General features: G+C 37.1%; 1 protein-coding gene across 1 annotated transcript in view; it reads right to left on the minus strand.

The window, feature by feature from the left end:
• Window positions 1-1,213: 1,213 nt before the first annotated feature.
• The window catches only part of LOC104072996 (oxidation resistance protein 1-like), a gene marked incomplete at its 3' end in the record, with an annotated part of 32,076 nt that continues 18,060 nt past the window's right edge, over window positions 1,214-15,229 (minus strand). Inside the window, exons 5-7 of the mRNA XM_009572633.1 lie at window positions 9,991-10,143; window positions 1,811-1,995; window positions 1,214-1,274 (exon numbers count right to left, since the gene is read on the minus strand). Of these exons, the coding sequence (XP_009570928.1) occupies window positions 1,214-1,274; window positions 1,811-1,995; window positions 9,991-10,143 (399 nt within the window). The remainder of the gene's footprint in view (window positions 1,275-1,810; window positions 1,996-9,990; window positions 10,144-15,229) is intronic.

Here is a 15,229-nt window from a genome sequence, read left to right on the forward strand (position 1 = left end):
TTTGAATTTTATTTTCTCCAAAACTTACAAACATGCCTCAAATTTTGATGAGGTTAAGGCATAAAAGTGCTGAGATTAAAAAAAAAACGCTAGAAGTTAGTGTTCTATTTAATAGTTTATAAAGTTGACAAGAAAGATAAATCAGATTGGACATACAGGGCTCTGAACGCACAGTGTGACCTTTCATTATTAGACATGTTTTCATTCCATACGCATTTATATTATAAAACAGAACAGAAAATGCACGTGCTACAAGAGCACAAAAAATCAACAGGGCATGGAAGGTAAATTTGTAAGTCAATATTGAGTCATTAAGAAACTAAACATGCTAGGAAAAAGACTTGTTTTGCAACTGCAATATTATGATTCAAACACGTAGATTAAAGTAATCTCATTTTCATAAACTCATTACTTGCTCTACATTTTGAAGCAGGAACTACGAGCAACTTTTTAAAACTCAATCTGGAAAACAAACTTCCAGAAAGCAATCATGCTGAAGGCATCATCACTCTACATCAAAAGCCCCAAAAGTACTACTATAGTAATACATACATTAGTTGCTCTTTCAAGAAACACATGACTTCAGGCAGCAAACAAGACCATGCCAAGACACCAGTTTACTACCAGGTCTCTGTTGAAACTAAATTTAAAAATGAAACTTACACATGCCTCAACACATGACTTCAGGCAGCAAACAAGACCATGCCAAGATACCAGTTTACTACCAGGTCTCTGTTGAAACTAAATTTAAAAATGGTAAAAGACAAGTTATTCCTTCTGGGTGTCCAGATATGTAAGATTATCAAGAAAGATGTGCTTAGCATGCTACCTGTAAGAACTGTAAGAGGGCATTTTTCAGAGTTACTGAGTATCTTTACACCTTACTTAAAATGGTCGCATTTTTTAGAGTTACACATCAGGGAAACAGCTTTACTCTCTTGTACATATAGACAACTCTACCTTGGTTAAATGAGTCCACTTTCCTGCAGTTAGTAGGTCAAGGTAGTCTGCAAATGTTTGTGCTTTATGGGCTGTGATAGGTAAAGGTGGCATAATTTTTATTTTTTTAAATGCTTTTTGGCTTTAATGTTAGAATTCATCCTACTTCTGAGGACAGTATAAAAATCAGGCAACAGACAGAATGGAACAAAGATTTTTCATAATGCTGTTTAAAGTCAGTTTTAAATGCTAAACACCAGCAATTAAAGCTCACCGATCCAAATTCACTCTGTTCACCCCAAGCAAGGCTACACCCAAAGGCGAATATTCCTACCCTAGCCAAAGAGGGAAAAAATATACTCCTAATGCCATAAAAATATACACAAGCCTCAGAAAATTAGTCTTACAATCACTTATCAGAGCAACAAAAGGGTATGTGAAGCTAGTTTGAGAAGCAAGTGGAAAGTGGTAAGCAATAAAGATTTGCACCTAAAGCTGTTTAAGTTGGACTTTTCTATTTCGTACATTGTTTTTAAATTACTGAAGAATCAAACACATCTGTTATTGTTTTCATAGGGGCGAAGGGGCAGAGAAAGTGGTGCGGTACCTCTTGCTATACACTGATTTTTAAAAAAGACTACTGGAGGAAATTAGAATCCATGTATATAGAAGAGGATTTATTCTATACAGTATACAGAATGTGAGAACTTAAGGTAAAGCAAGCTTTCTCAAGGGCCTTTCCACACCAATCTTTGATGTTCTTAAAAAGGAAAACAACAGAAGAAAATGTGGTTTTGCTAGTTTTGTACGGTCAGCAATATGGCTACAGTTCATATTTACTCAAAGCTTTATAAATACTATTCTATCTTACATGGTTAATGAATCCTTAATTTTGCTGTCCACAATTTCCTTATACAGAGCAGCTGACATCACTTCTTCCATTGGACACATGATGCCATACTCTTCACAGCCGTTCTCTTGGACCAGAGGATCCATTTTATGAGGATCAAACATTATATTATTTGGAGTCACTAGCAGCACACCATTGACTGTACCCTAAAATGAGAGGGAAAAGAAGTGGTAAATTTTCTTCTTCATATTTCAGCTTATTCTCCATTTTTTGTAGGAAAAAATTGTTTTCCAATTTGTTTTTAAACCATCTTTATCTTTATTTAAGCAACTTTATACAGTTTCTTGTGTTTTCCAGTCATCTAGAAACATAACTGTTTTTCTGGGGAAGCAAATTAATGTCACCTGCTTTCCCAAAAGAAAACAGTTTTGTTCCTCACAACTATTTAATAGCTGAGTTGAGCAAAAAAAGAGAAACCCTTGCACCCTAAAGGATAAGCTAGGCAGCTCCTCTGAGGTAAAGATACATCCTTCCCAGATAACCACAGGGCTTATTGCTAGTTTTGCAAGAAACTTCAAGCATTGTCTAAAACCTGACTCTTAACTCTTCTCACTTTCTACTATTTAATTAAAGAACAACAATAAAAAAAAATCTTCAAAAACTGTCTTTTATCTTAATTTTCTTTACACAAAAGCAACAGCAGTATCCTATACAAGTCATTCTAACTTAATGGACCTGCTGACTGGTTGGACAAATACATTCATAGAATGAAACTAGATTAAAAATATTAAAGATTTCTAAAGATGCAGCTGCATCAAGATGCAGCTTTGGATGGATTTAATCACAATCAAACTGCTGCAAGTACATGAATACAAGTAGATTTTAAACTTCTAGTATGAAAAAAATCTAAAAAAGTCGATACTCATACTATGAGCTGTACGGTTCTTACACAGTACAGGTACCAAGCTAATTTACAATATATAAATTTTTTGGTTTTTTTTAAAGCATTAGAAACACATGCAAACACAAACACCAGTTGCCTGCTAAGGAAATTTATTAAACTGTTAGAATGGTAGAGTTTAAGCTAAAACTACTAACTGGAGGAAATGTAGCTTTAAGCAGGATGATAGTGATCCTTCAGTTATAGATCTTGAATCCTAAGGACGTTCTAAACTTAGAAAGACATTCAAAACTTTTGTGCAAGAATCACAAAAGAGTTGTTTCATGTGCTGCTGAAGCTTAACAGGAATTGAATAAATATTCAGCTCACTGATAAACTGTTCACAGTGATTACAAACATGTTTGTGTTCAGTTTTGTTTTAAGACAACATATCAGCACAGCATGAAATACAACTACATTCCTTCCCATTTCCAGAAATTTTTTCCCAGCACTGTAATAGTTGATAACCTTCACAGCAGAAAAACAAAAGATGCCATATAGCGAGCAGAAAATTACAAGTTATAAAAAACAAACCAAAAATAGTATTAAAACCTACAGCAATGACCAACGGTATCACTATTACGAAAAAAAGAAAACAGACTCAAAAGCAGCTCAAGCATCTGTACTTAAGTTCTGAGTCGTTCAGTGCCTAGTCAGGTTTTACGTGTCTCTTTTAGAGTACAAAGCACATGCTAAAGACTTCAAAGTCAGCAGAACGTATTTACATAATTCTAAGGTGTTTAACACACTGAAACAAAACTGTCACTGGTATTTCTTTCCCAGCACTGTATTGTGGAAATAGACTTTTAAGGTGCAAAAAGCAATTCCAAGAGGATGACTGTTAACAGAAGTTTACATTTGGTTATATCCACTGTAGTCTAGAAAATAAGTTTAAATGACTACAAAAGTCAATGAGTCTACTCAGAAGAACAATTACTTCTCTTTAAACAAATACTACTTCCATAAATTCAGTACATAATGCAAAAAGGAGTATCACTTCTAAATCTGAGCTCTTTCATTAATGACCACAAATGAAAGTGTTATTTTATTCATATTCTCTAGATCTGACCCAGAAAAGTCAAGGCCATAGCCTTGATGGCAATTGGGCTAGATGATCATTGTAGGTCCCTTCGAAATGAAATACTCTATTCTACTCTTTTATTGCCCACATGTTGCATGTGACTTCAGAACAGCCAGGCTGGAGAGCCAAAAAAAAATAAGGCTGTATGGCTGCTCTAGCTGAAGGATTTAAATGTTTAACACCAACTTCTAAAATGATGTATTACTCAGTAAAAGCGATCAGTAATCAAGTTCACTAGAGAACTCTTCATTTCAGACTAAGATTTTGTCTTCACTTGTTCACTATTTAACGAACAAATGATCCTTCCTCGATAAATTAAGTACACAGGAAGTGCTAAAGCTTTTGAGACTGTGGAGGACTTTAGGCAATAAAAGGAGATGACATTTTTCTATCAAGGGGTAAGCTGTCACAACTGACATATCACCCATGTCAACAAGGTCCCTGGTTTTATTAAACAAACACAAAATCCAATGCTTTACCTGTGCTCTCAAAAGCAGGTTAAAAGACTGCTTCAGCCAGCAGTCCAGGTCAAAAATTGATTCAAGAATATTTTATTGCAAAATAAGTTAAGTTTTGTAAATCAATTTTATATTGCTTATCTGAACACTAGAAAGCCACAACATTAGAATAATGTGTACGAACAACCAGTTGCACATATTCTCCTCATTTCAGGTACCTTGCTTCAGCTTCAATTTTAGCAGTTCAGAAACCACCAACTTACCCCTCCCAAAACCCACAGGCCAGGCTTGTCAATATCTTAAAGACTTGTCGTCATATCCAGGACAAAAGTCTGTTCCCAGGGCAAATCTGAATGTGTTTAAAGAAATTGAACAGTACCTTGTGGTGTTTAGACTCAAACACTGAGGAACAGTAGATAGAATCTTTCTGCAGGCAAACGTTCAGCTAAAGAAGCATGCAAGACTACTTTCTACATAAGGAAAACAAGTTTAAGAGACCTTCTGTTGTAAATGGAAGCTTCTTAGAACAGTCTTGACAATGACTTGTCTGATGGCAGAAAAACCACAAACCTGTACATCATACAGTTGTCCTTGACACGTATGGAAGATTCTAAAGTCTACCTCTGCAGCCTCAACCAAAGACACAGCTAGAAAACTAAAAGCTTACTTATCTTGGTCTTAGAAGAAACCCTCAACACCAATAGGTAAATACTCAGCATAAAAATAAATCTGAAAGTGTAATTCCATTTAAAATTTATTACACTGATAGAGAAATAGAGAATTAAACCTTTGGAACTATCAGCCTTCTATGTGTACTTGACTAAACTAAGAAGCTGATCAAACACTTGTGATGACTATAAGCAATTGAAAGATTATACAGGTATCTTGCAAACACTGGCTTTATAGCTCCTCAACAAGAGGTGATCTACTTCATTGTTATCTATTTAAAAGACAACAGGAGGCAGACCAATGCAACATTCCTGGCTCACAAGTTATTTGATATGGTCCACAGTTACTACACAGATACTTCAGGGTACTTCTCTACAGAAGAATTGATGCCCCAAATTTACAGGCTAGAAATAAGATTCTTAGTAATACGCTAAACATCATTAATATTTTTGCTATTTTTTATTATTATTACCAAGGATTACTGAATGTTAATGTAGATAACTAGGCAAAGCTCAGGTAACAGCCAGATAAAGAAACACTTTGTTTGGTCCCAAGTTTTAATGATTCCTTATCAGACATGCCAGTGTTTCTGCTACTTTCTCTAACAATTTCTGTGACTCTTTTACGAGACAAATAGCTTCTGTCTTTACTACCTTCTAACTTGCTTGCAGGAGAAAAAGCTTCCTTAAAAACCTGTGGAACATATATGACTCAACAGATGGAGTTTCTAGCACAGACAAAAACCAAGTGCTATTGATCCTGTGAGAAAAAATGGGTAACATCAGAACAAAACATGTAAGTGGGAGCACACGTGCATCCAGCCAACCACTGGTCAAGAATTGCTCCTTGCATTATGCTAGTCTTCCCTGAAAGATGGAAACTGAAGCAGCTCCAGCCTTTGAGAGTTAACACCACAGTTTTGCATAAGTAAAGATAAAAGTGACATATCCTCTTTAAAAGAGAGTTTTTGAAACTTCATTCCCTTGTTGGTTTGCCATTATAGATCAGACAGATTTCTATGTTAGCATTCCTACAATACATATACTTCAGAACTATTGTCTCAGGGCAGGCCAGCGATGAACTCTTGAGCATTTTAGTACGCTGCACTCACTTTAGGTTCTGAACAGAATTTTCTGGTTACTCATACACATTTATGCACTATAGCAGCAGATATCACCGTTCTACAAAATACCTAGAAATGGGTAACAACACTGATGCCAAGGAAAAAACCTACAGCATACTGTTCTTTAGTGACTTATTTTCGATAACCTAACCTCCCCTGCTATCTTACAAGCACTGAAGAAGACTGATAGCCTAAAGTCTGCTCCCCATATAATCTTCTTGGTTCCTTGCTTTTGGAGCAGGGAGAAAATTCCAAAGCTCCCTCTCTGGCCTGGCTGAGCTGCTGAAAAAATTTTCAGTGTGAATATATTCTTCAGAGTAAAGCATAGCATGGGGGTTTACTTACTAAGTAAAGCCCTTCCTATGCCCTCACCTACCCATATTAACACAGGGAGATGAGCCCAGCTTCTCCTTTGTGGTCATGCTCTGTCATGCTGTGTCTTCAGCACAGATCCTTTCGATGGTAATCAAATATTTGTCGAACATTCTAGAAACATCTATTTGACTTTATTTTATACAAATTCAATTTTCAAAATATTTTCAAAAAATCATTTGTACCAATAATGCAGCTAAAGAGATAGATCAGCAAATCAGAGCACGAGCATAAGCAAAAAGATTGGGCAATGGCATATACACTACGAACTCCTACATGACTCCAGTATACTGCCAGCATTTGCTCTAATATCCTAATTTTCTACTCCTGGGAAAAAAAAGAAAAAAAAAACAAAAAAGAAAAAGTCTATAAGCAGCTCAATTACTGATAGAGGATGGTGGGAAACAGTTTTTTAGGACATCTTCCACCAAATAACCAGTGACTTTTTTCTCTTGGTACATATTTCTAACTAGTTGTTGAGGAAAAAAGTATAAAAAACTCTGTCAATGAAACTGAAATAAAAATTAGACTCTGCATATAGCTACTAAGTAGTTCAACATTATATTGTTACAGGAAGTTCTGGTTCTTGAACAAAACTCCCCAAAATACCACCTGTAGAACTTGAGTTTCCTGTATGTAAAACAGATTTTAAAGACATGAAGTGAATTTCTGTTTGGGTAAAGTTCAGATTTAACAGCCTCAAGGAGAAATGCTGAACCACTTTTTACTGAAAACCATGCGGACACACTAAGTTATTAAAAATAGATCCGTTCAGTCTTAAAGCTGGTCGAGAAAATACTAATCCAGATAAGCAAAACCACGCATATTGAAAGTAGATTAAACTGCACCTGCATGTAGATATTCAATTCTGAATTGGTTTTAACTTCTTTCCATTAAAGTTCTTAAACCTCAGGAAGTGGGAGCTCTAAATCCTATACAATATCTAAGATAGAAATTTGAACAATCATGATAAAGGGAGAATTAGAGCCAAACGTTATGACATTGGTGAGCCCAAACATTACAATTAGGCAGTTCAGTAAAACACACTTTTAAGAAGGTTTGAGAGGACTTCTGGCAAGCAGTTTTCAAGTTACCTCTAAATAATTCCACTAGGTTCTTGAACACACAAGGTAGAACAAAAACTGTAATTCATGACTTACGAAGCTTTTATCGTAAAGGTAACAATTTAGTTTTATTTGTTTCTTGTAGAAGTCTTGTACCTCGTCAGTGTCCTCTTTTTCATTTCATGAACAATGTGTTTGTGCTTTTTTTTTGTGCCCATATTGCCAGGTGGTTTTGGGTTTTTTTTTAAGCCTTAGTATTAGTAATTTTCCTTTACCTACTACTTTTCAAAACAAGGCAAGTAAACTAGCAAGCATAAGAAAGAACAAAGAATTTCAAAGCTCCTCTATTAGTTTCAGTTTCAATCAAGCAGACTATTTAAGGTACCTTTTTCTGACTCCAAACAGTGCAAAGAATGAAAAACCAGAGCAGCATACTTTTCTACAAAAAAAGCAAACAGTGTGGCTGCAAGAAAAAGCATGCCTACATACACAATAAACAGTGAGTTAAGGTGTGACTCTGCAGCACACTGGCTACACTGATTTATTGTCTGACCAGGATGTGGCACATCCATACCACCCTGTTTCTAACTGTGCCCACCACCCGGCCTCTAACAGTAGCCATAACCAGGTAACAGAGAGCAAATATTATAACAGAGCAAATGTTTCCATGTTCCAGCCACTGCATCTCAGAGAATTCCTGCCTGTCCAGGAAGTCACAGGTGTGACTAAAACCAACTCCAAACACATACAGAATAAGCAGTCTTGAAAAGTGAGAAATGAGACTCTTATCTTAATGCAAGCCCTTTCACATATGTGAAATAAAACACATTGGAAAAGAGGCTTTCACCAGATTTTAGTTTATGAGCATCAGTGACAGTGACAACTGAGACTTCACATCTGAAGCCCTATAAAAGTTAACAATGAGCTTCAAAATCACTTCCAGAGTGGGAAACAGAAGATGACTCTTTTAAGCTTTCTCCAGAAAACATCTGAAGACTTCTCCCTGCATCATCAGGAAACATATCAAGGAGAGGATAAGACGACATGCCAGAGGACATTCCTATGACATGGGACACAAAGGCTAAATTACATGCTAAACTTATGAAATGGCACTCAAATGTGAGCAAGTTAGCATTCATTTCTCTCCCCACCCACCTCTCCAAGTATGGACTGATATTGCAGTGGATTATAAAACTCTTTAGAAACAGAATTCTCCTTGAAACTCTTAGAAAATAGGCTGTAAAGATGCAAGTCACGACACATGCTGTGAACACTCCCCATAATATTCTGACGAGGAATTACAGCACATAAATAATATGCTGTAAATTTTAACCCTAGATTATATTTTTCCAGTACAGCCAATTTCTACCAGAGGCTCTCAGTTCTCAATTCCTCCACATCAGAGCACTTAAAACCGAGAAGTAATGATTTGTCTAGGATCAACCTAAAAAAAGTCACCTAGGGACAGAATGCAAGGAGTGAAGCAAATTAACTGCAAAGTAGAACAAAGTAACAAACAAAGCTTTTCCAGTACTTGTCTTACCAACTTCTAACAATTGGCTTTTGCCAATATACATGTACTGTCAAAAGACTTCAAGTCTAGATATACATAGATCTGCAATCCTTTCCACCAGCAAAAAAAAAAAAAGATATGCAGTTTTAGGAGATTCTCATTAATCTGTTTACCATTAGTGTAATTTATCTGCAAACCTATTGCTGAGCAACACAGAATCAGCACTATTTGTATATACATACGCAAACTTCAGGTGAAGGAGGAAGTACTACAAGTACATTGAGTTTCTTTACATTCATTCAGCTTGAGTGAAGGCATGATTTTTCATGATTAAAATATCTAATAGTCATTTTTCTGTGGGGTGGGAGAGCAATAAATTTTTCTTTTTTCCTAAAGTGTTCTGAGGTAAAGTCTTTTGACATGATCTCAGTCCCTGAAAATCTGCACAAGACTTTTGCGCCTACAAGCTGAATGGAAGTTAATTAAGTGGCACTAACTACTGCTTCAAGGAATAATCAAGATTTCTACTATACTATACCCAATACAGAAGTGTTTGTTTACTGACTCAGCGGTTAATTCTGCTCGCACTGTTCTGCTCTAGGAAATCGGAAGTGAAGCTACCCAACTATAGTTTAAGGCATGTTCTTCTCCACTGTAAGTAAACAGAATTACTTATGAGAGATACTAACACAGGGAACAAACAGACCTCATGCCCTCAACATAACAGAATCACTTAACAGTATGGGGAAAGTCCATCACAGGTTAATCGCATATTAACTGCTTGCATCACATCTAAGAAACAAGTGGTCTGGGAATCCAAAGGAAACAGAGCAAAAAAAATGAATATATATACACACATACATATGTATATAAGCTGATCCACCTACTATCAGTAACTAAATTTTACTGTATGTTAATGGTTTAAATGTACTTCATTTTTACATCCCATACAGTAACAGTAAAACCTGAATGTTTAAGTACCTTGCCATTAGTGATGTACTTGCAATTAATTTTTAGAAATTTCTCTGTAAATGCTTCCTCCTCTTCGGAGGTGGATGATACCACTCTTGTAGGACGAACAGACACATGTGCTGGTGAAGCAGCTGACTCTTTCCGTTGGACTCCATCTGGATCCTAAAAGGGAATATTAAAAAAAACAACTTAGCAACCTGCCTTTTTTAATATTAACTTTAAAAGATCTTCTGTTCCGTAATTTTTGTTCTTTTTCTTTGACATAAAAGCAAATGTAAAAATAGGTTCCAAATCCACTGCAGTTTAAAGGACTGCTTTGATCTGACAGTGTATATAACTAATCAACCACAGCTTAACCAGCCCACAATAAGAAATGCTAGTGGGCAAAGATACTCAGAATCAACCTGGAAATAAACAAAATGATGATCAGAACTCACATAAGGAAACTATCCACATACTGTCACATGCAAAATTTGAGAAGTTAGCAGAAAGGATTATTTTCCAACTTCAACAAAAGTCCTATTAAATGTCTTTTGTTATCCTACAATATTATACACTACTGTATGTTGGAAGGACGCTCTGAAGGTCAGCTAGTCCAACCCTGCGTTCAAAGCAGGCCTAAGCCTACATTAGGTCAGGTGGCTCATGGCCTTTCCAGTTGAGTTTAAGTCTTCAAGGCTGGAGATTCTACTGCCTTTCCAAGAAATCTCCTCCAGTGTTTAATCATCCTCATTGTGAAAAATATTTTCCTCTTATTTAACAGGACCTCTTGTGCAGCAACTTGCAGCTGTTGCTGCCCATCATTTTACTATGAACCCCTGAAGACCCTGACTCTTCTTCTTCTCCCTCTAACACGTCTACTAGGGAGCACAACACAGAAATCAGGTTGTCCGTTAGTATCTTCTTCTCCAGACTAAACAAACCCAGCTCCCCCAGCCAATCCTTGTGCCTCGTGTTTCCATCCCCTGATCATGTTAATGGCCCTCCACTGGACTCTCTCCAGCATGTCTTGTACTGGAGGTGCCAGAAGTGGACACAACACTGCAAGTGCAGCTTCACAAGCCCCCCAAAGAGCAGAATAATCACTTTCCTTAACCTGTTGGTATTCATCCCCCACCTGACATGTGATAAGCCCTCACCATCACAAGTGGACATTGTTCAACATGTCCACCAGGACACTAGCCTCAACCTCTCCTTGGCCCTTAGCCTTCTTCTGCAAAACTGCTATGTAGCTAGCCAACCCTCATCCTGTACTGCCACATAGGGCTCTTTTTGTCAGGCAGGTCTTAACTGTTGTTGAACTTCATGAGGTTTCTGTTACTTCATCTCACCAGACTCTTGATGTCCCTCTGATGAGCAGCCCTTGTCCCTTCCTCCAGTGTATTGATCACTTTCCCTAATTTTTGCTGCCTCCCGTCCCCAAACTTGCTGACAGTGCATTCTGTCCTCTGTCCCACCATTCAGGTCACTGATGGGCAGACTATAAACAATATTAGCCTCAGTAGGGACCCTCAAGGATTCCTAACTGTCCACCACTACAGAAAACAAACAACAAAAAATGACCAACCACACACACAAACGCTGAATCGCTTTGAGCCCAAAGATCCTGCCAATTTTTCCAGCCTATCTTGTAGTCCACCCATTCAGTCACATTTCTTGTAACAAGGCTGCTCTGGGACAGTGTCAAGGGCCTGCCTCATGTCAAGGTAAGTAACATGCACTGCTCTTCCCTCGTCTGCTGAGCCAGTCATCTCATCACAGAAAGCAATCACTTTGGTCAGGCATGACAAGCCCTTAGTAAATTCACTCTCGCTGTTCCCAACTATCTTTGTCTTTCGCATACCTGGATATAACTTCCAGAGGATTTCCTTCATGACTACCCTGGGCAAATACAGGAAGAGCTATTTATCTTGCCGTCTAACAGTATATCCAACAAACTAGTGAACACAGAACCCTACCAGGGACAGGACAGAGAGTGAAAAAATTATTTTCAAATAAAAGCTACATGTATAGTAGACAGATTGTGCCAAAGCCTGTTTTAGAGTAACAACAACCCTGTTTTGGAGCTTAACCAGCATTTAAAAACTTCCATTTCATACATAATTGTTATTTTTAGTTACTAATATAATATTACTATTTATAAAAATGTGAACTTCTATGTTCCCTTTGGTTTTCTGCTTTTCTGTTCAGTTCTATTCACTAGTACAGATTGCAGCTAAATGCCTTTAATCATATCCAGGAACATAATTGTTTTCAGTTCCTCATCTTTCTGGCACTAATTTAGCCTTTGCCTGCATCTTTCAATTTTAGTTAGAAAGCAAATAAAAAACGAAAACAACTTATAGAACACTGAACTGAATTTTGCTGAAAAAAATAATGAAGATATAATTAAAAAACAAACTTCCTGGAGATGAGTTCTTCTATATATGCCTTTCTCCTAAAAATTATGTGGTCACCTTTGTAACGCATATAACTTAGCAAGTGGTTGCAAGAGTCCCCAGCTGATATCCAAGTCCACTGTGAATAATCCAGCTATTCCTCATTCATATTGTTGCGCAACATAGAAACAGGAATAATACTGGTGGCAGACTTTCAAATTTAATGACGACACCCTTGTCACTACATATTATTTTGAAGTGGATTTTAAGTTTTATAGGTAGTAAAGCTTATTGAATCTTCTCAGATATGTGCATCAGACTGCTGAATGAAGAAATCCTTCACAAAACCCAGCAGCATAAGAAAGGCTTACAAATCTAAGCTGAGCTTACATACATACTGACACTAACAAACTTATTGAAATACACACTGAAATCTTAACTTAAGTATAGCAATGTAAAAAAAAAACTTAACAGGGTTATGCAGGTCTTATATTAGCCACATGCTGGTTTGTATTTAGCCACATGGTTGTGTCAAGCTACTCCAACGTTTGAGAAAACAGAAGCAAAAGAACAGAGCATATCATAGTTTATATTTTGCCTCAACAGAGGTTCAGATGTTGGTTAATCATCTTATTCAATTTCTAGCAAGAAGTCATCGATTTCAATGACCATAGCACAGAGAGAAGACCTCTTTACATTATACAGGCAGAGTAACATATCCTCTTTACCTTGAAATGTGCTTAAACTTAAACTGCAAATCTGGAGTCAAAACTGGAGTAAAGTCAAAGACGACAGACACCAATACAGCGCATTAGAGTATGTATGCTAGTATTCCTCTCATTTGTAAAGAGAGCAATCAGCAAAGAGAGAAGAAACATGGAAAACAGATGCTATAATGAAGAACAAAATCCTCCAGCCTTAACTGTTCAAAGAGAAGTTGCGTGCTTTTTGTGTTGCTGGAGAAACCATTTGAAAAACAACGCCACACAGACACACACACACAGAGTCCACAATGACAAGTGCAAGTGAGCTCTGTTTTTGCTTTCTTTTGACAAACTGTATCTAGAAATATCCCTTCCCTCCTTATATGTACTTCGAAAGACCTCAGAAACTTCCATAAACACTATTGTATATTGTTACATTGCTCATTTGTTTGACTTTGCCTGAAGCATTTAAGAACTGCTTGCAGTGATCCACGACATGTAATGAGATACACAAAATAGTTCTGCAACAATACAGTAAGTGTCAGTTAAATGAAATTTAACACTCAAATTGTTGCTAACATAGAACTGCCTACAATAAACAACCTTTTGCATAAGAGGATTTTAACTTTTAAAGTATTTTAATCTACTTTGTTTCTTCTACACTTTCAAGCTTTTTTTCCTCTCTGCTATGTGCATATAGTCAATAAAAAAGTTTTAAATAAGTTACAGGTATGGTTACACTATTAAGCCTCCTTAACTACTATATGCAAACAAGCACAAACAAAATAATCCACAAAAGCGAGAATAAGGTATGTTTCTGACATGGGACCTAGTGCATTTTAGGAAGAGCTCTGATTTCTAGCAGTAAAACTAACAATTTCCCCTTGAGCAACTTCTCATGACATATGCTATATGGGTAGGCCTATCCTAGCATTCACAGTCATTCTGAGGCTGATAGAGAAGAATGTATTCTTGCAGACTAGTCTATTTACTGTGCTACAATACATTCAGTTTGCCATAAAACATAAAAGAAATATTCAGCACAAATGACAGCAGACACCCCAAGAAACAGACATATTACATCAGAGTAAAGGTGTAACAGCAAAAGCAAATAGTAATTTTCAATAGAAGGGTCATCACAGCCTTTGTAATGCAGCTTGGGAACCTACTCAGCAATAAAGCAATACCTTTTTATTTAAACTTCTCTGGACCAAGTCATGCAAGCAAATAAATAAATAAATGCTTAAAGTCTCAAACCTTCCTCAACTTTGAGCACATGGAATTCTGGAGTAGACATATGACAGCTTAACTGAGCACTATCTAAGAAGTGCTTTCAAGAAAATTTGTTATTTGAGAGAAAAGATAATAACTGGGAAAAGAATAGTAGTGACATATTAAGAAACATCTGACTAATGTCATAATTGCATAAATTGCAGAGAAGCTTAGGCTCCAATACTGCATCTTCCTGGTCAGAGTTCTCCCCATGGAATTCTGTTGACAGCAAACCAGTGTTCCTGGAAAGACATGCTTTTACAAAGCTAGCTCCTAGCCAAAACTCTACATTTGAGCTGAATTACAGAGCAGCTTTGATGGCTAAACAATTTTAGTATTTGAAAGTCTACAAAGGTAAAAATACTGAGTAGAAGTCAGCTATGATCAACTCTGTATTAGCCCTTCACTGAAACAGACTCTTTTTTCTTTACTTCGTTTTGCTAAATGAAACTAGAGAACCCCCTCCTGCACCTCTTCAGGGAGCGGGGGGAGCAGCAGGCAGCTAAACACCACACAGCCGTTCGCTCACTCCCCCCAAGTGGGATGGGGGAGAGAATAAAAAAAAAAACAACTGGTGAGTTTAGATAAAGACAATTTAATAGGACAGAAAAGAAAGGGAAAATAATAATAATGACTAAAGAATACACAAAACAAGTGATGCACAATGCAATTGCCCACCACCCGCTGACCGATGTCCAGCCAGTTCCCGAGCAGTGGACCCCCAGCCAGCTTTTCCCTAGTTTAGATACTGAGCATGATGTCATATGGTACAGAATATCCCTTTGGTCAGTTGGGGTCAGCTGCTCCAGCCATGTCCCCTCCCAACTTCTTGGGCACTCCCAGCCTACTTGCTGGTGTGGTGGGGTGAGAAGCAGGCAAAGACATTGACGCTTT

The sequence above is a fragment of the Fulmarus glacialis genome, unplaced genomic scaffold, assembly GCF_000690835.1.
Source record: "Fulmarus glacialis isolate BGI_N327 unplaced genomic scaffold, ASM69083v1 scaffold28662, whole genome shotgun sequence".
In the NCBI taxonomy this organism is placed as follows: Eukaryota; Metazoa; Chordata; class Aves; order Procellariiformes; family Procellariidae; genus Fulmarus; species Fulmarus glacialis.